The sequence below is a fragment of the Prionailurus viverrinus genome, chromosome C1 (genome assembly GCF_022837055.1).
Source record: "Prionailurus viverrinus isolate Anna chromosome C1, UM_Priviv_1.0, whole genome shotgun sequence".
NCBI classification, from domain to species: Eukaryota; Metazoa; Chordata; class Mammalia; order Carnivora; family Felidae; genus Prionailurus; species Prionailurus viverrinus.
This window is the reverse complement of record NC_062568.1, coordinates 67,589,072-67,615,037: the sequence shown is the minus strand read 5'-3', so window position 1 is coordinate 67,615,037 and position 25,966 is coordinate 67,589,072. Positions and strand designations below refer to the sequence as shown.

General features: G+C 40.2%; 1 protein-coding gene and 1 long non-coding RNA gene across 5 annotated transcripts in view; one reads left to right on the top strand and one right to left on the bottom strand.

Annotated features, from left to right (window-relative positions):
* Positions 1–20,895, bottom strand: part of LY75 (lymphocyte antigen 75) — a 131,405-nt gene extending 110,510 nt beyond the window's left edge. For all 4 annotated transcript variants that reach the window (XM_047870175.1, XM_047870172.1, XM_047870174.1 and 1 more), the window contains exons 1-4: positions 20,708–20,895; positions 14,955–15,326; positions 9,054–9,224; positions 5,589–5,753 (exon numbers count right to left, since the gene is read on the bottom strand). In XM_047870175.1, coding sequence (XP_047726131.1) covers positions 5,589–5,753; positions 9,054–9,224; positions 14,955–15,326; positions 20,708–20,801 — 802 coding nt within the window. In that variant the 5' untranslated portion in view covers positions 20,802–20,895. The remainder of the gene's footprint in view (positions 1–5,588; positions 5,754–9,053; positions 9,225–14,954; positions 15,327–20,707) is intronic.
* The window catches only part of LOC125172320 (uncharacterized), a 106,415-nt gene extending 82,537 nt beyond the window's left edge, over positions 1–23,878 (top strand). The window contains exon 3 of the long non-coding RNA XR_007154684.1: positions 23,777–23,878. This is a non-coding gene — a long non-coding RNA (uncharacterized LOC125172320). The remainder of the gene's footprint in view (positions 1–23,776) is intronic.
* The last annotated feature ends 2,088 nt before the right edge of the window (positions 23,879–25,966 follow it).

Sequence of the window (25,966 nt, the reverse complement as noted above, 5' to 3'; positions counted from 1 at the left end):
GTAGATGGTAAGGATACTCTCTAAGGGAGGAAAAGGTGGGTATTTGGGTAGATGGCTTGAAGAGCATACTGAAGGGAACTTTGGATTCATCCTTTTCTTTCACCTTGTTAGCATAAGTACTGGCAAACAAACTGAGGATTTAATCCAATGTAAATTTCTCATTAGGATAATTAGTTTTCTAGCCTTCCTAAAGAAGTCCTGGAAACTATGACATATTTATGGCACTCCACTCAACCATTACAGGATATTCCAAATTCCCTTTATTAATTTTTAATGGGGATACTATGGAGGACCAATCCTTCCCATCCTTCCCAAGTTCAATGTCCTTCTTTCCATGAAGACTTTTCAGATATCCCCAGGAGGATATTTGAATAATCCTATTGCTTACCTGCACATGGGAAGTACATATTTATGAAGAAACTAAATGAACTTTGGAAGCTGATAGTTCCTATAATTTGCTTAATTACACTGTCCTATTTATGAGCTGTATTGGTGACTTATTCTTCAATAGAATTATAGGATTTTAAAACTGACTGTGTTGACAAACAGGAATGTTCTTTATGTGTTTTATGCCAGGTGAATGTGAATGGGAAATAGATTCTAAAAATCTGGGTTGGTCAAATATGAAAGGCAGGTATTTCTTTTATGGCTTGGACAATCTGAAGCTAGATTTTTTTTCTCCATACTGTCTAAGCAAGAAGCTGACCAATTTGAGACTTTGCTCACCCCATCTTTGCCATCAAGAAACAGACGATTGATAGCATAAATCCCCATACCTAATCAAATCAAACAAGAGAGTTCACTGAAGTCGATATTTGTCACTGTCCTTAAAACCTGTTCAGACTTGACCTTCTATTTCTATTCCTCTCCCCACAAGGGAGACTACAGGCCTGATAATGGTAATTGCATGTGGAAGGAGCCAGAAAAGAACCTCTTCTAATGTATAAGGAAGGTCAAACCAGCAAGGGGCCCTCACTTAGAAGTAGCCTAGCCTTGGGGCACCTGTTGAGGCCACTCTAAGTGAACAACCTCTCAGGGTGGAGACAAATGAGGAAGAATGGACTGTTGGGTCTTCTTTTGTAACTCTGGGATGAATCTGTGGTTAGAGGTTCCCTGGGAAGGCTAGAACCATGGGAGATCTGATTCCCAAACAAAATCCAGAATCCCCCATCCCCAAAAGCCCGTGTATTAGTAGAACAAAATCAAAACAAAACTAAGTGCAGGGCAAGCAGAAAGGAAAAAGAAAGCTCTTTTAGATTGCATGGGACTTATTTTCAAGGGGCTGCTTCTGCTTTTTTTCTGGCAGTAGATTCCCTAGTCTACCATTAGCTACCAAACTAGAAATCATTTGGGAATAACATTCTCCATTATGCTCTGCATATGTACAGTTCTTTTCCCCAGTTAGATCAAGCACTTGGATCACAAAATCTCTGAGTCACTTTTGTTGGCTTCCCTCTCCTAGCCTAATATTTACATGTGATAGTTTTCAGTGAAGAGAGAAACTTCAAGAAACTTTCAAGATTTTGATACTGTGAGTTTCAGATGTTAAAGTACAGCTTGAATCTTGGGAAACTATCAGTTATAATTAGGCTATAATAATTATATTATGCTTAAACAGCATTCACAGTGAAAGAGAAGTCTGGAATATTAGAAAGGGTTTATCTCTAAAATTATTGCTATATGTAAAATGTGGGAAGAGTCTGGCCTAGGAAACAGCATGGTCATTTAATATGTTATCTCACTTTTATGAATTATAACATAAAAGTGATAGATAAAGAAATCATGCAACATTCACCCCTCCAAATTCATCATTAGATTGTTAGGGTTTTGATAGTCATACTTGGACACTTTTCTCCTTCACCGAAAACATCAGTTTCCAAATGTCAATATTCCAGGAGGCTTAAATTTATTGGTACTTTTCACTTTCAACAATATTTGTTATAAGGTTCACTGAGGTCTGAAAAGGAATTCCATTGACAACCACTAGCCCATCAGGCTTATTTGATAGATTTCCTTTCTAGAGCTCTGATTATTCAAGTATCAAACAAAACGGGAAAAGGGTGAAGCTAAGGAAGTAAGAAAGGAGGACTGAACAAAGTTTTAGCTAAAGAGCATGACAAAAGACTAGTAGACTTTTAATGATTGAAGAAATGATGAAGAGAAAAAAATATATATAAGAGGATTAAGTAGTATAGTAAAAAAGTAAGGGGTCTGGAGTCATATATGTTGATATTTGAATCCCAGTTCTGATACTTCTGAGGTGTGTGATGTTGGGTATGTTATTTCTAAGTAAGCATCAATTGCCTTATCTGTAAATGGGGGTAAAAATACTTACCTTATGAGGTTGTAATGATAATTAAATTATTTAATTTGTCTGGAGACATGAGGGTTTTGCTCATAGTTTGAATTTACCAAATATTAACACTTATTATAAAGCAGTGTGATGGGATTTATCTGAATTAGTCAATAGGTATTTGTTTCATATATAGGAATAATGCTTAGAGTTTTGCACAAAAGGGAAAAAACAACCCATGAGACCCACCTATACCTGCAAAGAACTTAACTAGTCTTAAAAAAGGTAAATGCAGGGGCGCCTGGGTGGCTCAGTCGGTTGAGCGGCCGACTTCGGCTCAGGTCATGATTTCACGGTCCGTGAGTTCAAGCCCTGCGTTGGGCTCTGTGCTGACAGCTCGGAGCCTGGAGCCTATTTCGGATTCTGTGCCTCCCTCTCTCTGACCCTCCCCCGTTCATGCTGTGTCTCTCTGTGTCTCAAAAATAAATAAACGTTAAAAAAAAAATTAAAAAAAACAAAAACAAATTCTCTTTATTAAAAAAAAAGGTAAATGCAGACACATGCCAGATACAACTTGTTTTCAAGTCAGATTGACTGTGTTCCAATTTTGGCTCTGTTAATTACTTGTGGGTGACCTTGAACAAGTTATATTTCCTTTCTGATCCTCACATTCCTTATCTGCAAAGTAGGCTTATTAATAAAAATACCTACATAGTATTGTTATATAGTATTAAATAAGATAATGTATGAAAAGCATTTAGTACTCAGTCTGAAACATCATTGCTGTCATATGTTATGATTATTTTTTCATTCAAATCATCAGAAACTTAATAACTTTGGCTTCATGATTTTTAAAAATAATACAAAAAGTTTCTGTTTATAAACTTTCAGTAAAAGAAGTGCAATGCTCTGATGGAAAAAGTTAGAGAAGTTTACTGAGTACATAAAAGATGTCCCAAATAAATAGAAAGGCATACCATATTCATGGATGAGTTGACTTAATAAATAATGTAGTGACAAAGGTGCCTCTTTAATCTATAATTTAATGCAATTCCAAAGTCCCAATAAAGTTTTTCACTGAGATTAATAAGCTGATCCTTAAATTCATAGAAAAGAATAAGTGGTTAAAAAATAGCCAAGGCGGGGCGCCTGGGTGGCGCAGTCGGTTAAGCGTCCGACTTCAGCCAGGTCACGATCTCGCGGTCCGTGAGTTCGAGCCCCGCGTCGGGCTCTGGGCTGATGGCTCGGAGCCTGGAGCCTGTTTCTGATTCTGTGTCTCCCTCTCTCTCTGCCCCTCCCCCGTTCATGCTCTGTCTCTCTCTGTCCCAAAAATAAATAAACGTTGAAAAAAAAAAAAAAATTAAAAAAAAAAAAAAATAGCCAAGGCAATTCAAGAAAAAAAAAATGAGAGGACTTGCTCATCCATATTTACCATGCAGCTGGCATAATTAAAACAGGGTGGAACAGACACATAGACAGACAGGTAGACCAAAGGAATAGAATGGAGAACCTAGAAATAACCCACATGTAATAGGGGAGTTTATATTTATTAGAGGTAGAATAATAAATTTTAGGGAAAAATGTAAAATAAATAGTGCTTGATCAACTAACATCCATGTGGAGAAAGACAAATTAGATTTCCACCTCTAGAAATTTTATTTCAAATGGATTATGGATGTAAACATGAAAAGCAAAATTAAAAACTTTTAGAAGAAAAATGAGAGGTTATGTTTATCATACTAGGGCTAAGAAATAGTTTGCTAAATAATATAAATAAGCACAAAACATTACGGAAGAGACTGACTGACCAAATTAAAAGTACCATATTTTTAAATAATAAGAAGCAACAAAAGTGAAAAGACCAAAGACTAGGAAAAGATATTTGTAATCCTACAGCAAAAGATAAGTGTATATAAAGAATTACTATAGATCAATAAGAAAAAGGAGGCAAGGAGGCAAACAACTCAAAAAGAAGGCAAAGGATATCACCTGGCAGATTATAAGCTGAAAACCTGAATGCCTAATAAACACAAGGCACAAAACCACATGAATTATCAGGAAAATATAAAAGACAAATGAAATAACCATTTCACATTAATCACAATGGCCAACTAAGTCTGACAACATCAAGTGCTTGCAGAGGTGTAAATGAATACAGCCACTTTGGAAAGTAATTTGGAATTTTGATTAGAGGTGAAGAGATGTGTACCCCATGACTAAGCAATTCCTACTCAAGTAAAAATCTCATACATGTCTACCCCATGAGACACATATGAGGATGTTCCTTACAGTGGTATTTGTAATAGGAAAAGCTGAAAACAACCTGTTTCTCAATAGGGGGATGGATAAATTGTGGTTTATTCATACAAGGTAACAGCAGCAGTTGACAACGTATAAACTTACATATGGGTAAATAAGTATTTGTATCATTTAAAAACCTAGATATGTTTTTATATCTGTTTTAATCTATGTTTTCATATCTGTGTATTATAGGTCTATATAATGAAAACATATGCCGTATTTATACATATATATGTTATAAAAGCACTCAAAGAATGGTTATTTTGAGACGTGGTCATGGGTTTTCAACTCTATTAACATTTTATTTCTTTAAAGGGAGGGAAGTAAGGAAAGAGGGACGGAATCAATCCATGTAATGCAATATGACAAATGTTAGTGTACAACGAGTGTGTAAAGTCAGGGCGGTGGTTATACAGGTGTCTTTTAGGTTATATTCTATTTTTGTATGTACAAGTTTTCACAATTAAAAATGTTTAAATTACCACCATCACCCCACAAACAAAATAAAACAAAATCCTATCCACTCTATGTGTCCATTCATTAAACCATTTGCAGATTTCTTAATTCTCTCCTTGCCTTTGAGTATGGCACTCCTCTACCCAACCACAAGAACGTTTCACTGAGGCCATCTAGTGTGACTCAGCCATGTTCGTTACCTTCCTTGAGTTCTCCACTTTTCAATGTTCAAACTGTTTAATGTTCACCTTTTACAAAACCTTTTCTCTTAGGCTTAGAGTAGCAGTTTAATCTTGCTACCTCACTCCATTTTCTGAGCAATAACTTCTTTTCGGTCTCCAACATGAAATGCAGTTTCAGTGGATAGAATGTGATTCTATTAATACCTTTTTGCTTGAGGGCTTCAGTGTTGATGTTTACATCCCAAGAAAAGACAGAAAGATATATACACAAATCAACATACCCAGGTATGAAAATAGAGGTAGACAGATGGCATCTTTACAATCCCGGCAATTTGGTCTACCACATGCAAACCTACCTTTAAGATAAGTTAATTCATCAGCATCGCTGATGCTCAGTAAGTTAGCTCCTTGATTCTGACATGAAACATAAGCTTCCTTCCAAGAAAGAGATGCCTGAGTATTAAATTGGTAGCAACTTCCAATCTGCTCATTCTTTTCCCAATTATCTTCACAGCCATTTTCTGTTGATAAAAAGATATGTTAGCCATCATGAAGTAAGGGCATAATGTTTTATATTACTAAGAATGTTTACCAATACTGCAATTCAATTTCCATCTTCTTAGGATACACTAAAATTGAAGTTTATTGTTCAAATGACCACATTTTGATTCTTTGGTTACACAAAGAAATTTTGAAGTCATAGGAACCAAATGACCTTGGCTGATGAAAGCTTCCACTCTCCTATTCTCTACTCTCCCATTATCCCCTACCAATTACAATGCCATATTTTAGCCCCTGCCTGCCCTCTGCCTAAACGTAGGAGTCTTCAACTGTGTTCACATTGTTAAACTCCTGAGCTGATGAAAAACAAGTTCACTTGCAGATAGCGGCAGACGGCAGAGGGGTTTGCCACAGTTTGCAGTGAAACTCCTGTATGTATGTGTGTGTGCAGACATGTTGCTTAAATGCCCATTATGCAGAACCCAAGTGACTACCTTATTTGAAAAACTCAGTCTGAATTTTTCCTTAATATATTAACAGAGGATTTAATATATGACATATAATTAATATTATACAATCAATATTACATATGTATATGTACACGTGTGTGCATACATATACAGACGTACATGTTCGTTGTATAATGTGCATGTTATTTTCTTCAACAAATACTTAGGTGCACCTGGGTGGCTCAGTCAGTGAAGCATCCAATTCTTGATTTCGGCTTAGGTCACGATCTCATGATTTGCGAGATTAAGCCCCGAGTTGGGCTCTGTGCTGACGGCATGGAGCCTGCATGGGATTTCCTCTCCTCTCTCTGCCCCTCCCCCTGCTTTCTCTCTCTCTGTCTCTCTCTCTCTCAAAATAAATGTTAAAAAAACCCCACATATCTAAAAGCAGTTACAATTCCAGACAAAGACCCTTCAAATTATTTCTTATATGAGATATATAGATCTTGATACAGCTGGTTCAAAAACATACTTAGAGACTCCCATATACTGTCTAGAAGAGGAAACCTAATATAGGCTATATCGCATGTGTCCCAGGCTCCACTCTGGGGGTTTTGCAAAGAGCCTCCCATCATCAGTCACATATCACACGTTAGACTCATGGCCTTTCAAGCTGGAAGGGCCCTCCTAGGTCATCTTGTCTAATGCTCTCATTTCACAGATGGGAACAAAGATCTAGAGGTGCTTGTGGCAGAGCTGTGATCAGAGCACTGGTCTCTAAATCTACTCTTGTTGATCTTTTGAACAGCATACGCTGCTTCATCAGTCACTTTTGAATGGCCTAAATAGCAATATAGGTAGTTGTGACATTTGGTGAAAACAAAATAGGTAGATATGCAAGTACATGGCCTCAAGTCTCCTTATTACCACTGGAGCCTTATGCCTGAAATCCGGAAGCTTCCAGGGGATGGCAGTATGTCTGCTATAAAATATAATCTACATGGTTTAGGAATCCTCAGCTTTGAGAAACTCACAGTCTTACTTCGTCCCTAAAAAGAACTCTGAGAGGTATATGAATGCATTAATACCTCCCATTCTCACCCCACCACCCAAAAGAAGCTACAGACACTGATACTCATAACAGTCAAGGAAGCAAGGTGGAGTGGAATAAATATGTGGGGAATGAGTGTCAGGAATCCTGGAATCTCCACCAGACTCCATATGAATGTGGTCTGATCCTGACAGACCATGTCATCAATCTGGGTCTGCCGCCCCTCACCTGAGAATTGAGGGATTGCACTGGATAACCTCTATGCTCCCTTTCACACCTAAAATTTCTGATCCAGACTATAATGAGGTTTAAATGAAATCAGTGCCTAGTTGACCAAACTCTGCCTCATATCAGTTATAATTGAAGCAAACATCAGCGTTTATCTTTTAGTAGGTTCTGGGTGTTGAAAAGCCTATGCCTCTACCTGGAATAGTAATTCTCAAAGTGTGGTCCTCAGACCAGTATCCTTTGGGAACTCATTGAACTGTGAATTCTTGGGCCCCACTCCAAAGCTACCAAATTATAATTTCTGAAGGTGGGCTCCAGAAATCTTTGTTCTAACAAACTTTCCAAGTGATTCTGCTGCAGAACCATTTTCTCAGTATAACCTCTTCTAGTTGCTTAGAACTCTTCATTTTGAAGCTCAGCTTCCTTAAAGAGGAATCAGCATTACTAATACCAGTAGACTGGCTACTGAATGAGGCATGATATAGTATAGTTATTTGGGTCAAGGAATTCACAACTGGGTTTCCTAGATTTGAATCCTAGTTCTGAAATGTATTTGTTATGTGACCTTAGGCAAGTGCTGTAATTCCCCTGTGCCTCACTTTGGTCATCTGTGAAATGGGGATAAATAGTGGTGCCTACCTTATAAGGTTGTGTGAAGATTGAATGAGTTGATATAATTTGAGTGCTTAGAATGGTATCTGACACTTGGTAAGGCCCTAAAAGCATTAACTATTATTACCTAGGTCTGGAGATTTTTCCTTTCTCTTTGTTATACATTCTTCCAAACTACTGACCACTTAAAAATATTTCTGGGGCACTTATCACATGTCAGGTATTGTGATCACCTGTAACTCTCACCTGACTGGTGATAAAATATGTCTCAGTTATATGCCAGATAATGAATCAACTGCTACTTTGGTCTCTCTCTCTTTCTAAAGAACAGTGAACTCTTTAGCATGTCCTGAATAGTTTGCTTCCAGTAAGAAGCAATTAGAAAAAATGCTCTGCTCAACACACACAAATAGCAGAAGGAACAGTGTCACCAATTTTGAGACGGCCAGGGATATGGGTCTCTTTTGTCCCCTACTTTCTACTTCAGGCCATAAATATACTTAAGTGTCTATCATCCTAAGAGTGTTTCTTTAACCTATCTACCCCACAAACCACCATCTTTGCTCTTTTTCTATTTCATAAACCTTAAGAGGCTTTCTCTCTTATTCACGCCTGTCCACTATAACTTAGCTTCTATGACCAATGGTCTTTTGAAACTGCTCTAATGAAGGTCAGCAGCAATTTCCTAACTGCTCATGCTTTTTCCACTTCCTATTCCTGAGGTATCTATGCTACAGACACTCCCTCCTTCTTTGTCTTCCATGATACCATCCTGTCTTGGTTCTATTCTTGGCCTACTCCTAAAAGCAAGCTCATAGCTACACATTATTTCCCTCTTCCCTCAAATATATATTTTTTCTCTAGGATAATATTTGTTGCAGTCATTTGTGAGTCATCTTGGACTCTTCTTTGTCCCTTTTGCTTCACAGAAATGGTATCCATTGTCTCTCTCTATATAAAGCCTGTTAGCCCATACATACCTGGTATTAAGCAGATGCCCCACTTTTGATCATACTCATAATTTAAGGTGGTTGCACACCATGGCCCACCATGATTTTCATCACGAATGCACTCATGATGCCAGGTCCCATTAACTAAGAATGGAAATTCACAAGGTCTTCCATAGGAGTTCCCATCTCTGGTATATATCTCTGTGGTGTGGGGAGGAACGAAAGGAAAGTTAAAAACTGGACAATCACCTTCATTTAACTAATTCCTAAATTTTCTGTGAAAGAAAGATTGTTGTTTGAGCTTAAGAGAATACACTATCAGGGTGCCTGGGTAGCTCAGTGAATTAAGCATTCGACTTTTGATATTGACTCAGGTCGTGATCTCGCAGTTGTGAGACTGAGCTCAAGCCTGGCATCGGGCTCTGTGCTGAACACGGAGGTTGCTTGGTATTCTCTCTCTCCCTCTCTCTCTGCCTCTCCCCTGTTTGTGTTCTCTCTCTCTCTCAAAATAAATAAACTTAAAAAAACAAATAATAAAAAAAGAGAATACAGTATCTAAGTAGGTTGCACAGCGTGGAAATTCAGAGCATGGAAGCTGACTGGTCAGATCTGTACTTGAATGCTGGCTCCCCCACTGACTGACTGTGTGGCTGTAGCAAGCTCTCTAATTTCTATTAGCCTCAGTTTCTGTATCTGCAAACTAGGAATAATAGTATCTAGCTAATAGGTTTATTCAAGAGGATTCAATGAGATAATCCATGTAAAGCATCATTTATTATGGTGTGATAAAGAGCTAAATGATCCTGGCTTGATCCTGCAGGGATCAACTGATTACCATGGGTGGAAGACTACTTCACCAGAAGGGGATCTCTGCCTGAGACTAAATTTACATTTTAAATTATTTTATTTAGTAAGAGTGGGGCCAGAAAAATACCTTGGAGTCACTGAGGGTGGGTGTGGACTTTGGAACCAGGTATAGTTAGGCAGATGGACGCATAGCCCCATTGCTCACAGACTGGTGGTAGAACTGAGGTTGTGGGTTTTGAGGACGTGGGAGAAAGAACAGCTGGATCTCTGAGATGGTTCTTGGAGAAGAGCGCGGCACGGTAATTCATGTTATAAAAGAAGAACCAGCTTCGTCTGGGAAGTCATGGGACTGGCTGGTGGCCAGAGAGGTATTAGTACCAGGTTTTCATTTTGTTTTATTTAAATTCAAGCTAGTTGTCATACAGCGGAGTCTTGGCTTCAGGAGTAGAACCCAGTGATTCATCCCTTACATATGACACTCAGTGCTCATCCTAAAAAGTGCCCTCCTTAATGCCCCTCACCCATCTCCCCTACAGCAACCCTCAGTTTGTTTTCTGTATTTAAGAGTCTCTTGTGGTTTGCCTCCTTCTCTGTTTTTATCTTATTTTTCCTTCCCTTCCCCTATGTTCATCTGTTGAGTTTCATTTTAATAATTTGCCCTGGTGCATGGATAAAAAATAAAAAATTATTCCAACCACAAATATGCCTGGAAATACTAAAGAAAGTGCTCAATATTTATGCGGATAACAGTTCCCTTTGAAAGGGGCTTTTATAGAAGAGCTAGCTATGTAATTATTTTGGTCACCTTTTTCCATACCCTTAATTTGTTTAAAACCAAGGTCATTATCAGATCAAATAGTGGCTATTAGGTAAAGCATAATAGTCAGATCTTATCACCCTTTACCAGGCTATTAGGGTCCATCAAAATGTCTCACAGATTTGCTTAAAAGTGTACTTAAGATAGTATTTGATTCCACGTCCTTTATCATTCTCAAATATTCAGTTAACTGAAGTATGAGACTTGATTTAACAGTTTAGAATATATTAAGCAGTAGTACAGCAAAAAGTAAGAATAATCCAGACGCTTTTATTTACAAACAATCTTTTAAGGGACACTGGTTTTATTTTCCTGTGACATATAAATGATTTTGGACAGGATATTTCTGTTTAAGAGTAATTTGGCCTTACATTTTATAATAAATCTGCTTATTACCTGTGTTCTATTTTTAATGATACCAAAGCTCCCAATAGTTCATGACAATTTCTCTTCCAACATTATAGTACTTAAAAGGAGTCCCTGAACACAGCAACTATTACTTGTAGAACCCTCAGTTTCTTCCTTTTTAAAAAGTCTTGTGTTTCTGTAATACAGAGTGCTTTCACATACATTTCTTTTACTTGCTCTTTACCATAAACCTATGAGATCTATAGGGCACGTATTACACTTTTTTGTGAAATCTCCATTTTTTGCAATGTAGTTAAATAAAACATTCACTAAACTGTAAGTGACAAGGATGGGAACTGGCTCCCTCATTAGAGTCCTTGACATGTTAAGCATGTGACTTTAACGGCTGCCTTCTCAGGTTTCAAGTTCTGTTTCATACCTTAAAGCTGGGTTTCAATTAAAAAACTCTCCTATTCACAATATCGTTTGAAGAATGATAAGGATATAGCAACCACCACATCAGTAGCAGCTAACTTATGCTAAATGTTCACAAAGAGGTTTATTCTCACACATTTTTCACTGCTGCTGGACCTCTTAAATCCTATGGGTTTCCCTAGAGAGACAGCCTTTTCCTGAGAAGAATCTTCTCTGAATGTGTGAATTTATGATGATCGCACTCTCAAAACAACAGCTTATTCTGAAATAGGTACAAATTGGTGAGTTGAATCACTTACATGGAAAACTAACATTAATTTCTTCTGCAACATGAGGCAAAATAGCTTCAATGGTTAAAGAGGTTGGCAGGCTCGCAAGAGTTGTTCAAAATTCAGACAGTTCTCCACTAAATTCAATTTCCTCTGGATTCACCAAATATTCAAAATTTGAAGGCTGCTAGTGAGCTCAAGATATCTTAATGATATACACGTTTATCTGGAGACTGGTCAAAGGCAATTCATTCATAAAGTTTATACAACTAAAGTTTTCTCTGAGATGAACATGACTCACACGGGATGGGGGTTGGAGGAAGGCAACCCAGGAAACAATGACAAATAATTTTTCTCATATTATAAGTAAAAACATTTATATTGCAAATACAAGGGAGAAATAAAAAAGCTATATTTGGGGAATTCAATTATGGTGTTGAGCACTGCTTTGCTGTAACAAGTTTGGGTAACCTTGGACTTCACTCTATTGGGACTCTTAAGTCTTATCTTTCTTATCTCTAGACAGCTAGCTAGACAAAAGGCAGGGCAGAGACCAATATGCAGAGTCTGACAGAGTGGTGCCAGAGAAAGCCCTTAACTGAAGACAGTAGTCTCTAATCTAAGAGCAGGAAGGGACTACATAAATTTAAAAGAGTAAAACTGCCAGGACTTAATACGTGATTAAATTTAGTAAGAGGACAGCAGGACAATTCCAGGGTGACTTGTAGATTCCTGACACACACGACTTGGACGGTACCAATCATCTGGAAAGGAATAGAAAAGAGGAGGTAGGTTTGACCCTGGCTTCTGTCCAGATTAAAACTTGAGGTGTGTGCTGATGAGTCAGAACTATGAGAGCCTTTTCTCAGAAATCTCTAAAGTTCTTATTTGAAAATCCAGTGTTCCAAATATTGTATTTGGTAAGGTCAAGAAACACTTTGTGCCTGTGGGCACTGCTTAGTTCTTTCTGGGTTGGTACCCCAAGTGGGTTCTTAAACTTTTTTTGTGCTCCTGATAACTTTGGCAGCTATATGAAATGCACAGGTGCCCTTCTCAGAAGAATATTACAAATGCATAAAATAAACCCCATAGGATTACAAAGAAAATCAGTTAGACTGAAATTAAGGTCTTGGGGTACTTAAGGAATTTACGATTACAACTACATCCCTCAAAAGAATCAGGAGCAGGAGACAGAAAGAGCCCTGCCGAGAAAATAATACTGTCTGATCTTTGAACAAATTCGATGAAACAAGTCAAATCCAGTTCAAAAGGCATTTTGTGTCATTCCATGTTTTCTCTTAGTTGCCAAACTGGAGAAACGCTTTCAAAGTACAAAATTTAAACTTGCCATTAAGTGGTATCCAAATAGCAATTGCTTTTTTTTTTTTTTTTTAACATTTATTTACTTTTGAGAGAGAGAGAGACAGAGCATGAATGGGGGGAGGGTCAGAGAGAGAGGGAGACACAGAATCCGAAGCAGGCTCCAGGCTCCGAGCTGTCAGCACAGAGCCCGACGTGGGGCTCGAATTCATGAACCACGAGATCATGACCTAAGCCAAAGTCGGACACTTAACCGACTGAGCCACCCAGGCGCCCCTAGCAATTGCTTTTTAATGTTAGGAGGAAGCTGGCTAGCAAAAACAGACTTGTTCAATGACTCAAGGTTCGAGGATTAAAAAAAGGAAAACCCCATATCTAATTCTCCAATATTTTCCCGTTAGTAGCAGAACCTGACATCTCAGAAGCAGATGCATCTTCAGTAGGAAATAGAAATAGGTTACCACAGGAGAAAAATTTGTGTGTGTTATGGGAAGGACAGAAAGCCAAATTTAGCTTAAGTGAGCTTTAAGAGAAAAGAAAAATCCCTGTGAAGCTATATAAATTTACAAAGAAGAGCAAAGGTGAGATAAGGGTTAAGCCTTAGATAAGATAATTAAATATATATTTATATATAAACATTTGATGTAATTCAGAACAAGATGATGAAAAAGATTTGCTTGGGTGATACCAAATTACATTTAGAGGTTTAAAAAAAATAAATCTACTCCTTCTGACTTGGAAAGTTGTTATAATCCAGTTTCTAGATGCAGAACAAAGTTCATGATCAGCTATGTCATAGGCAATATTCATATACAGTTGACCTTCCAATAACATGGGTTTGAACTGCACAGGTCCGCTTATATGTGGATTATTTTCTGATAAATACGGTACAGTACTGTAAATGTATTTCTATTCCTTATGATTTTCTTTTCTTTTTTTTATTTATTTACTTATTTTGAGAGAGAGAAAAAGAGAGAGCATGAGTGGGGAAGGGGCTGAGAGTGAAGGAGAGAGAGAATCTGAAGCAGGCTCCAACTTGGGGCTGGATGTCACCAACTGTGAGATGATGACCTGAGCCAAAATCAAGAGTCAGATGTTTAACTGACTGAGCCACCGAAGCACCCCTCTTTATTATTTTCTTAATAGCATTTTCTTTCCTCTAGCTTACTTTATTGTAAGAATACATTATGTAATACATATACAAAATACGTGTTAACTGTTTATGTTGTTGGTAGGCTTCCAGTCAACAATAGGTTATTAGTAGTTAAGTTTGGGTGAGTCAAATTTTCAATTGCACGGGGGTCAGTGCTCTTAACCCCCACATTGTTCAAGGGTGAACTGTATTTATTTTTGAAAGCAATTGAGAAAAAGTCCACTCTTAAAATGCTGAATCATAAACACAAACATTAAAGTGTGACCACCATGCCAAAAATAGAAATAAACTCACTCACACGAGGTCTTTAAGTTTTTCCATTACATAAAAATCTGCCAAGGAGAAATACATTTTCTTTTTTCTTTCTTTTCTTTTCTTTTTCTTTCTTCTTTTTTAACTTATAAAAAGTTTGAATTTACTAGGTCATTTGAATTTTATCCTGTATGAAGAATTTCCTGTTACTCTACCATTTCTTTCCCTCTGGAGTTCAGAATGTAATCATAGGAAATACATATACTCAAGCATCAGAGAGATTTCAGATCCTAGGTTTACTACAGAGTGACTGTGCGACCTCTGACGAGGTACCTAACCTCTTCTGTAAAATAGGAAAAACAGCACCAACCTCACATGGGTAGCCCAATGTTACTGCACTGTGCCTGAAACTGAATGCTAGCTCACTGCCCTTGCCAACGCATGACTTTATTTGTGATCAGTTGTGCAGGTTCAATGTCACATTTACCAAACCCAACAGCAAATGACTAAAGTCCCTCTCCAATACTCACCATGGTAAGGCTGGTCACAGAGGTTTTCCTCTGTGCCTCCTTTCTTCCAGACGTCAGATGAATTTGTACTTGCTATAGCATGTCCATTCTTCAGAGCCAATCTGTACTGGGCAGCTCCGTACAAAGAGTAGTGCTCACATTTCCACCACAGCATGGCACTGGAGTCACAGCTGAACATTCTCAAGGAGTCTGTAGGTTTAGTAATATCTAGCCCCAGGCACTTCTGGGATTGCAAATGAAAGAGGCGATGCTGGGACACCCACTTCCATAACATGTCCCTACTTCCATCACAGTCCGTTGCTATTATCCAGTCATTCAGTGGCTTGATGCACTTGCCCATGTTTTCATTGACAACGGTGAATGGATCATTGCCTGAGTCAAGACAGACAGTTAAAGAAGACATTTCAGGATTCTGAACTGTGTGGTTAGTGTGCCTTGGCCCCTGCTTGCTGAGGGGAGTCTGAGCACTCCGGGATTACTCCCACCCTCCAACATCTATAAACTGCAATGCACTTACACAAGGTCAGAGGACAGTGGTAGTCAGAGAGGCAGTATAGTGTGGATTAAGAGCATGAGCTAGTCTGCCTAGGTTCATAGTCTGCCTCTGCTACTTATTACCCATGTGATCAGGGCAAGTTATCTAACCACTATGCCTCAGTTTCCTCCTTTGTAAAATAGTACTTCCATATGGTAGATATTAGGTTAAAATGAGCTTATACAGGTAAAGCACTTAGAATGGTATGTATATTTTTATTGTTGTTCCGTGAAATATCTGCCCCCCCCCCCTTATTTAATGAGATGAAGAAACTCCTTTGTTTTCATCTTCCTTAGAGAGGTGGTCTACGATCGATGAAAAGTATCCTGAACCTATTCAGGACCACAGTTCTGTCTTGCTTATATTAGCTACTATGGCAGGGTAAATTATTACATGGCATGAACGTGTCTCAGAGGAGATGGAGAGACTTCTGAGGGGGCAGAAGTAGAATAGTGGGGTAAAGGGATGAGAGGAAATGAAGATCTGGATTCTGAGGGTAGGAGGGACTGTGATCAGCTCTACCTTAGCACCCACAGGAACGTGATGAGAAGCCGTGGAGAGGGGTCGGGAGAGTGCTGACTGTGTGGATCACCTACAGAGGCTGAGGCTGAGCCTGAGCTCCAGAAATCACCTGGGATTCAGAATTCAACAGTCAGGAGGTTTGGACAGTGGGAAACTCCAAAGTGATGAGCGTAAGCTGAAGGCAAACGAAGGGACCTCCCTGAACGCTTCCCTGCCACTTTTGCATAAGTTGGGGAAGACCTGAGTAATGACAAAAACTGAAGTTCTGCTAACTTGGTGGAATGGGAGCTCAGAATAAAATTTAATCTGATTCTATGAAAATAAAGTAATGCATGGTTTCTTGCACACCTGAGCTTGTGGAACAGGATTCACATCTGTTACAACAACTTACAGTTGAACAATTTGGCCAGTGCTTTAGAAAGAAAAAATTTTTGAAGTTATAGCACAAAAGTTCATGTTGCTGAGAGGAAAGCTGAAAGACAGTTAAACAGTCATTGTCAGTGAACCAAAGGGTTCAGCAGAAGGGCCTGTAAATTTTTAGTTCCCAAAAGGCACTTTCATTTTGATGCCAGCTTCACAACCATTGATTTTACTAACACTACATACCTTTTCTGATAATAATTCACAGGCTTTCAGAGTTAAAAATTCTTATACAAAGGACTTGAGGGGAAATTTCACCATATAAATAATAACTATACCATTAAGTCAAATCTCAGCTTGAACTTCGAACAGAATTTTTTGCTTTAAATAGCAGCAGCAGCAACAAGAATAGGAACAACTACAAAATCCTGTAAAACTTTAAGTTACTTCTGCTTTCAACTCTGTATTTTAAAATATTACGTAAGGCTGCAGCTAGGTGTCTTGGTCATAGCAACTTCCATCCCTCACCCTTCCTTCTTGGACATTTCTTTGCCATTCTCTGCTTTATGGACACCATTTGGGAGGATAGTTAACAAAAAGAGGAAAACATACTGTCTTAGAAGATTATCGCTCACAATTTCTCCAGTGTGCTTCTCCTACATATTCAATATCAACGCAGACCCATGAGGTACTTTTTTCCCAAACTATTCTCTCACTTCTCCAAGATAAATCTCATATTCCAAAGTATTAGGAGTTACTGGAGAAAAAAAAGAAGACTGCTTCTACAGGAGAATAGGCTGCCACCTCCCTTGCTGGAACATTTCCCTCTGTTGCCCTGTGGTCTCACTGCCTTCTTTCGTGGGCACTCTGCTCTGTGCCCTTTGATCCCAGATAGATGAGCTGGGCCAGCAGGAGTTTTGCTATCTTTGCAGTGTTTCAAAGTTCTTTCAAGTTGCCTTTGCAGAATCCAATAGATTAGCTATAGCTCTTAGTATAGTGGCACAAGCAGTGGAATACGAGTTAGGGGTGCTAGGTTGAAGACCTACCTCCACTACCAGTTAGCTGGTAGAGACGTTGGGGAAGTCACTTAATCTCCCCAGGGTCTTCGTATCTCCAAATGTAGATGAAAGCAGAGAAGTTTAAGATACCTTAGCCACTTTCAGTACTAATATCCTATGCTTCCACAAGATAAGTTTTCCTAGCCTTTCAGGTTTTACTGGTCTTTGCCAAGTTCATTGTGTATTGTTCTTAAACAGATGTCCACAACTTTATTATGTCATGCTAATGCTAGTAGCATTTTAGGTCATCCTAATCCCATTAGCATCAGGTATGTGCACTTAGGTAACAGTGATGCTTTATAAATACTCTTTGGAAGTGAAAAAAAAAAATTACCCTTTCCCATTTACTATATGTTTTACTTCTGGGACACCCATAGACTGAAGAAGTTTGTAGGAACTCTGAAAGACTACAGGAGAGGTATGGAATGGCATGGAAAAGCTATGTAAAAGAGGAGTTGCCAAGCTTCTTACCTAATTGTAACATCTATGATCATAAATACTTGCCTCATTTTAAATCTGTCTTTTAACTATTTACAATCAATGTTTGACATCCATAGTGTTCCCTTAGCACATACATTAATTATTGATATGATTTAAGGAAACTTGCCATTAGCCTTCATACATAATGTATGTGTAAGCATTCATACATAATATATAAGGTAGGGAGAGTCGTCTTTTTATGATGTTTCCCCATATCATTCCTTACCCTTCGCAGAAGCAGTTCAGTCTGCCTCAGTCTTGTGACCCTATCGGGATGGTAGAGAGAGCTGAAGGGTGGGAAGGACTGAGGAAGTGTGAAAATAATTCCTTATTTATAAAATGTGTTAAGGGTAAATAAAATATTTCAGAAATATATTACACTTTGGAAAGGTAATTACACAGCAACTTATAAAAGATTCTTTATTGACAACCTTATGTTGCATCTTATTTATGTTATCTTATAATATATCCTAAATGGAATTTTAATGTTTACTTCCACATACAATATTTGGGCAAGTCTAAAAGGCAGAGGTTGATGAAAATAAGCCTCATCATCCCTAGTAGCATTTTTATATGCTTCATTTCATAGAAATATTCTAGTGGTATCTGAGAGGAAATGGCTAAGTAGTATTATCATATATTGAAAACGAGTTTTTAGTATTCCACATTCATCAAAGGAAAACTATCTCCTATTGCCTAATCATTAGGTAATTCTTGTCTTACCTAAACAAAAGAGGTCTCCACATTCCAAAGAGAAGTTGGACATCAACATTTTATAATCACAGACAAATGGAGACGGAGATAGAGGCAAGAAGATGAAGATTGCAGTATTTTTAGTTTCAGGGGAACTTCTAGAGCCCACAGTGTTAAGAATTTCATGGAGTCACCACCATGTACACAGATCATACATGTGGAGTAGGAGAGAATCAGAAGTTTGGGTTTGTCAGTTCAAAAACAGGTCCTGAAGTGACCTTGGGTCCATGACAATCTACTAGGAGTCAGGAAGTCATGGCATTCAGATTGGGTGTTATGGGCTGGTGAGAACCTCAGGAGTCCTAGAAGGATTGGTTTACTTCAAGCTATTAGCTCTCCCAGAAGGCCAAAAAGTAAACCAAGCAATTGGGATTTCCCCAAGGGCACAGAGCAACTACTAGGTGTTGAAATTAGGTGTTTCAGCACCTGAGCAACACAGGCCTCCTGCACAAACCTAACGGCATACATGTGACAGAGTGCATGCCATTACCAGCATCGTGAAGCTGACACACTGCCAAACAAATTACTCAAATGGCTAGGGTTTCAAAATTCCAGTGCTTCCCTTAATGGGACCACAAGTCTGGTCTGAGGGTGTAGTAAACAGACCAGAGCAGCTACTAAGGGTGAAGAAGGAGTCAGGAAATCAAATACCTGTCAGGACCTAGTGCAGGAAGAATGGAGTTAAGCTGATGCTCTTTGCTTTGGGGTGATGAGAAAGGCCAGGGATTGCAGAGATTGCAAAAATTAAGGAAATCTTGAGTTCTGTGGGGGAGACAAAAACAGATAAGACTAAAGCAGAAGTAGATGGAAACCAAGTCTTCGGTGACAGAAAGGTCAGGGTGTTTTGACTGTGGTTAGTTGTGGTAGTGAAATATTTCTACCTGGATTGTGGGCAGGTGGAATAGAATTCTCACAGCCAGTAAAGGACTTTTGGCAGTTTCCAACAGGGAGGGTCAAAGGAGAATGGAGAAGTGTGAATCAGATCAGCATTCACTAAAAGGTCCTTGTTGTAGATAGGGTGATGTCACTCACACTCTGGGAAGCTTCTTCACATCATGCTCTGTAAAAAGTCTAAATCTGGCAGTAACTTAGTTTAGCTCTTACAGGAAAATAAGAACCACAAGCAGCCTACGGTTTTCAAAAAAGTTCTTACCCATCTTTTACTTCCTCATACAGGAAAAGTGAACAGAAGTGGTAGGTGGTGACGGCCCACTGACCACTCGCTATGCAGCCCGACTAAGAAAGTCCTCGGGGGCATCTTTTGCCAAGGCAAAAAGAAAGTAAAAGCAAACTCCGATTGCTGCCAGGGGGCATGGTGAGGCTGGCACTACCCAGAGCATCAGCGAAGGGAGTCTATTTCTGGTCCTGCTTCCGCAGTTAGAGGCAGGAAGGTCTCTGGACAAGCCACCTGCGCTTCAACGTGGCACCGTCAGCCTCGCAGGGGTGTTTTGGAGCTGATAAGGCAGTTAGGGGAAAAGATCGCCGCTCAAGGCTTTAGGGGAGGGCATCATAAAGAAGTTATGATCATTGTCACTTTAGAAGACATGATGACTTCCTTTTGGACGTGCACGTTGGCGGACGTGTAGCTAAGTTGGGGCATCATTAATCATTCTGGGCGCTAGGGGTAGAAAGTTCCTCTAGACACTGAGTGGCCAAGGTGACCAGGAGGCGAAGGAGGGGCGAGACCCGCTGGATGGGGTGTGGGGGTTGCTGAAGAGCCCTTTACTCTAAGGGAGGCAAGATTTTGGAGGCTTCAGGACGAGGAAGGGGCGGGGGACCGCACAGAAAAGGTCATGCGCCTTCCCTAAGGTGGACTGTTCTGTCTCAGCACCAGAAAGGCCCTGCCCCCCCCACCCCCCGCCGCCACCCCTCCATCCTCCAGGCGCCCGAGGGCCAGGGAGCTCCTCCTACCCCAGAATTCCCCTTCGGCTCACGTGTTCGGCTCCAGACCCCCGAGGAAAGCAGAGGTGACGAGACCCGGGGCGCCGCCCTAACCCCAACTTCGAGGGCCCTAGTCGCCGCCGACCTGGCCCGCCCGCGGTTACCTGCGCGGCCAGAGGGCTCCGCCAGTACGCAGCACCTGAGAAGTAGCAAGAGGAGCCCCGCCGCGCGGCGAAGGGTCGCCCAGCGCGTCCTCATCCTGAGCCGGCCCCAGCAGTCCAACCGGGTCCTCGGGCGCACGCGGGACCCACCCCTCCCGCTGCGCCCAGCGGGGCCGGGCCGGCGCTTTTGCCTAGAGCCTCCGGGGAATCCCGGCCCCGCCCCCTCCGCCCTCGGCCAATCAGGCAGGGTGGGGCGGGGCAAGTGAGTGGACTCTTTGGCGGGAAGACGAAGTTAACGCGCACCTTCTAGAGGACCGACCCGCCAGGAGACGGGAAGTGAGCGCGGAGCTAGACTGCAGAGTGTCTCTCCGACCACCGGGCTTGGGGGTCCTGGCCCCCACTCTTCTTCAGTAAAGTTGAGGAGACGCGGCAGTTGCCGGGACTTGGCAACTTCCTGGTGTGTGGGTTGGGTTCGTTTAGGACTTTGTTCTCTGCCTAGCGCACCTGTCTGGGAGGACCTCTTGACTGCGGGCTAGGCTGGAGAGGCACCCCAAGGCGGAAGTCTGCATCCGTAGTGTTGCTGCTGCTAGCAAGCCAAGGAATTCAGGTGTCCTTAGTTGCGTCTTGTGTTTTCGGATAGTGCAAACAAAGGCAAGGTAATCGCACTCTGCAGTTTCACCTGCAATTGTTAAAGAATGAAAAAGCAAGAGCTATTTGAGTGAACCTACAATCAATACTTTCAACGATTTAGGCCTTATAACCATCTGACCTTTGCAAGTAAGCTCTTCTCTTAAAAATTAATAATAATAATCCAGTGGAAATGGGAAGTGTGCACCCCAAACCAGCAATGTGAGAATAATATTTATCCTCTCCCTGTGGGAACTGCAATCATTATAAATAGGCTGACCTAAGTTGCCTGGATGTGAATGTCCTATATTCTTAAACCCCATAAAAGCACATGGTGTGTACCCAGAAACACCTTCATTCCTGTCCTCTGAGAGTGAATGCTTCCAGGAGGAGAAGAACATCTAGGTTGCCTCTCCTGATTCTAACTGCCAAGGCTTTGCTGATGACTCCTAACCTTGACTCAGGTCTCTCCCCCGACTTGGGGCCTTCAGTTCAGTAAATATATTAAGCACTTGCTATTATGGGGAGGGGCTCCTCCCAGGATAAGATAAAGAGACAACATCCCTGCGGGCTCAAGCTTACTGAGTACTAGGGGAGACTGAGGCACACACAGTTAACTTAGGGCAGAATGAATGGGGAGACTGGACAAAGCTTCAAGGAAGACAGCACCTCAACCTGGGTCTTGGGTAGTGGGTAGTAATTTGACCATGCATAGCTGGTTGGGGAAAAATAGTAACAGAATGGCAGGAAAATTGCAAAGCAGGGGCAGAGGACAGCAGTCCAGTATGACCGCCCTTCCGGGTGCGCGCGCGCGTGCGTGTGTGTGTGTGTGTGTGTGTGTGTGTGTTAAAAGTAGTTGTGGTGGAGGCCTAAGTGAAAAATGACAGCAGAGAAGTAACTTGTGGAAGTTTCGTGAAGTGCCTTGAATATGATGTCAAAGACTTTGACTTGATTCTCTAGAACTGGGCAATGGAAGGTTCTGAGTAAGACTATCTGCTACTGCCCTGATTCCCTCTGCATTTGTGGTTGCTTGCCTTTCTGATCCTGCCCAACTTGGAGCTACTTGACAGTTGTGCTCTTATCTTCTCATTATTACCTTCCTACACTGAGCACAGTCCCGATCCAGTGTAAGCTCTCAAAAAAAAAAAAAATAGTTTACTTACTACATGAATTCCTAGAGCCACACCTTAGCATAGGGCCATATGAGCTCTTGCTTGCATTATGTTGCAGTAGTTTCTCAGTTGACCTCCCTGCCAACAATTGTCCTCTTAGGCAAAGGAATCTTAAACACTGTTTGGAACATATGACCTTTCTTCTGCTCACATCCTTTCAGTGCTAAGTGGGAGTTCAGGAGGATTGTGAATGCCTGAAATTATATACAGTTTTATGAATGCACTTTAAAAAAAATTTTTTTTTTTTTTGAGAAAGAGCAGAAGAGGTCCAGGGCTTTCCTGAGAGTCTCAAAGAAGCCTGTGATACAAAAGGAAAACTCATCTAGGATAAAGCAAGCCCCTCTATGATCTGACCCTTTATGTTTATTTACCTTCCTATGTCATTCCTTGGTTCAGTCAACCTGTCTGAATCTGTCTTGCCTTTTCCTATCTCTGCCCATATATCCATATTTTCTCCAATGTAGAATGCTTCTTTTCCTTCTCCCTTGGTTTAGTTCTACCCTTCCAGTTAAGGCCGTGCTCAAATCTCACATTTTATATAAAACGTTTCTAAGAAGGACACTAACCCTTGGGGATTCCAAACATCTGGATAATATGCATTCTGTTCACTTCATATTTAACACGTAGTGCCTCTTGCTGTTTGAGTAATCCCCCCTTATCTGTGGTTTTGCTTTCTGTGGTTTCAGTTACCCTCAGTCAACCACAGTGCGGATGATGCTTTTTCTGATGTGTGGTCAGGAGGTCAATAGTAACCTAAATCTACATCACTACATCATTTGGCTCATTTCATCTCATATGTAGGCATTTTACAATCTCACATTATCAATAGGACGATGAGTATAGTACAATATTTTGAAGAAAGAGAGAAAGAAGAGAAACCACATTCACATACTTTATTGCAGTATATTGTTATAATTGTTTTTTATTAGTTACTATTATTAATCTCTTAGTGTACCTAACTTATAAATTACGTTTTACAGTTACAAGTTATAAATTAAGCTCTGCAGTTACATGTGTACTGATACTCCACCTAGGTTATATGTCTTAAATAACTATTTATTGTCTATGGTGACAGTAGAAAGCAGTGTATCCTTCAAGTCTTACCTTGAATGTCACTTGTTCAAAGAAATCTTTCTTGACTCTGCAGTCTAGGTCAACTTCCTCTGTGATTGGTTCAGAGTACATCCCACACTTTGTCTTGATAGCACTTAGCATAGCTGGATTAAACAATTATGCACTTGCTCACTTGCTGAATGTCTGTCTCCCTTTCTAGGCTGCCGGACCCCTGACGGCGGTGACTCTGTCTATTTAGACACATCTTTGTTCCTGGCACCTGGCCCACGATTTGCTGGATGAATGCCTGAACAAATATATGGTAAGTGCCTCATAAAGGATGAATGAATAAATAAATACCTGGTAAATATCTCCTAATTTGCTGGATGAATAAATAAATACATATATGGCAAATGCCTAGTGCAGGCAACAGGAGGTCTGGGCATTTAAAAAAGGGAGAAATCAACTGTGGTGGGTGGGTGAGGGTCTTCAGGCACCAACCTGAATGTCCTTCGATGAGTAAAATTCAGTAGATAGAGGTGGTGGGAGGATACTCCATTGCTGAGGGAATGATGTGAGCAAAATCACAGACATCTGCCACCCACTGGGTGCCAGGCCATCGTGCTGACAGTTTCCAATGTGCTCTTTTATTTGATAGTCATTCTATGAAGGAACTATTATTATCCTTATTTTACAAATGTGGAAACTGAGACAACATAGACAAGATTGATAACTAGGCCAAGGTCAATAGCCATAAATGAGGATACCAAGATGGAAATCTAACTATAGAACTTGCATGAATATATGAGAGTATTCATATTATTTTATTCTTAGTTACAATTAGGAAGTGGGACATGAGCTTTTGGTATCTCCAAAGTGAAGTTTTTAATTATAAAATGCATCATACCTGAAAAAGAGTAGCTAGGATTGTGGGCTTCCTACTGATCACGTCCACCTTATTCTCAGACAGAGGTAACACCTCTTTGGAGTCGTTTCTCATTCCTTTCTTTACAGCTTCCTTATATATAGTTCATGCCTTAAACAGACTATATAACTGTGCATGTTTTAGGATTTTATGTAAGTAGATTCAGTTCAAGGTTTTTTTGGCACTTATCTTTTTTGCTCAAAATTATGCCTCTGATAGGGGCACCTGGGTGCCTCAGTCATTTAGGCAACCAAGTCTTGATTTTGGCTAAGGTCATGATCTCATGGTTTGTGAGATCAAGTGGAGCCTGCTTGGGATTCTTCTCTTCTCTTCCTCCTCCCCCTCCCCCTGTTTGCCCCTCCTCAAAATAAATAAAAAAGATTATGCCTGTGATATTCATCTGTATTGATGTGTGTAGCTATAATTTATTCATTTTATGCAATATTCCATTATAAGAATAAAACATACTTTATCCATTCTCTTGCTGGGGGACATTGGAGTAAGTTCCAGCTGGGTAATTTGCTGCATTTAGCGATGCTTCTGTGAACATTGTTGTACATGTCTCCTGGTGCACATGGCTAGGTTTTCCTGAGAGTGCATTCTTAGAAGTGGCATTCCTGGAACACAGGGTATGTTCAGCATCAACATTATTAGACAATGCCTGTATGCTTTCCAGTTTGCACTCCCAGGTTTGCATTCCTGCTGCTGAACATCTTCAACACTTGGCATATTAACATTTTTGGTGGGTTAAAGTTATGGGTGGGTTAAAGTTGCATTTTTCTGATTACTAATGTAGTTGAACATATTTTCCTGTGTTTATTGGTTATTTGTATTTCCTTTTCCAGTTCATGTATAGCCTGTTTATTTGCCTGTTTTCTCTTAGATCCATTCCCTGCACTCCCCTGCTTTGAATCTCCAGGGCCTAGTTTGCATTCTCAGGCTCCCTTTGCCTTCTGGTTAGGTTCAGCCAATGGGAGTAACTGGGAATAGGACATGGAAGTTTGGGTGGGGAGAATCCAAGATTTATCTCTCCTCTCTGCTTTGGGAGCATGCCAAGCAGTGGCTATGTCTCTTCTGTGGTTTCAGTTCCTGTCTGGAAGCCCCATTCTTTGTGGTCCAATTCCTACCAGGCAACTGTGCTGTGATTCCAGCAGAGTTGAGTGGTTCTTTCTCCAAGGGTCTAGCTCCCACAGGGTGGCCTGGGCTCTTACTCAGATAACACTGTCCTTCTCTGCTCCTCAGGTCCCAGGGGTAGTAGTAGCTTCTTGTAATTGGTACTTTCTGGGTAGCCTCATTGGCACTTATTTTTAGGTCTTTCAACATCTCTGTAACTAGTTATTTCCCTATATTAAATTTCTTCTATTGATTTTTTTTCTTCTATTTCTATTCTTCTATTTCTATTTCTATTTCTATTGATTTTTTCTGCTATGGATTTTGTTCTCCTTACTGGGCCTGGGTGATACTGATTCCACATGTGAAAGAACT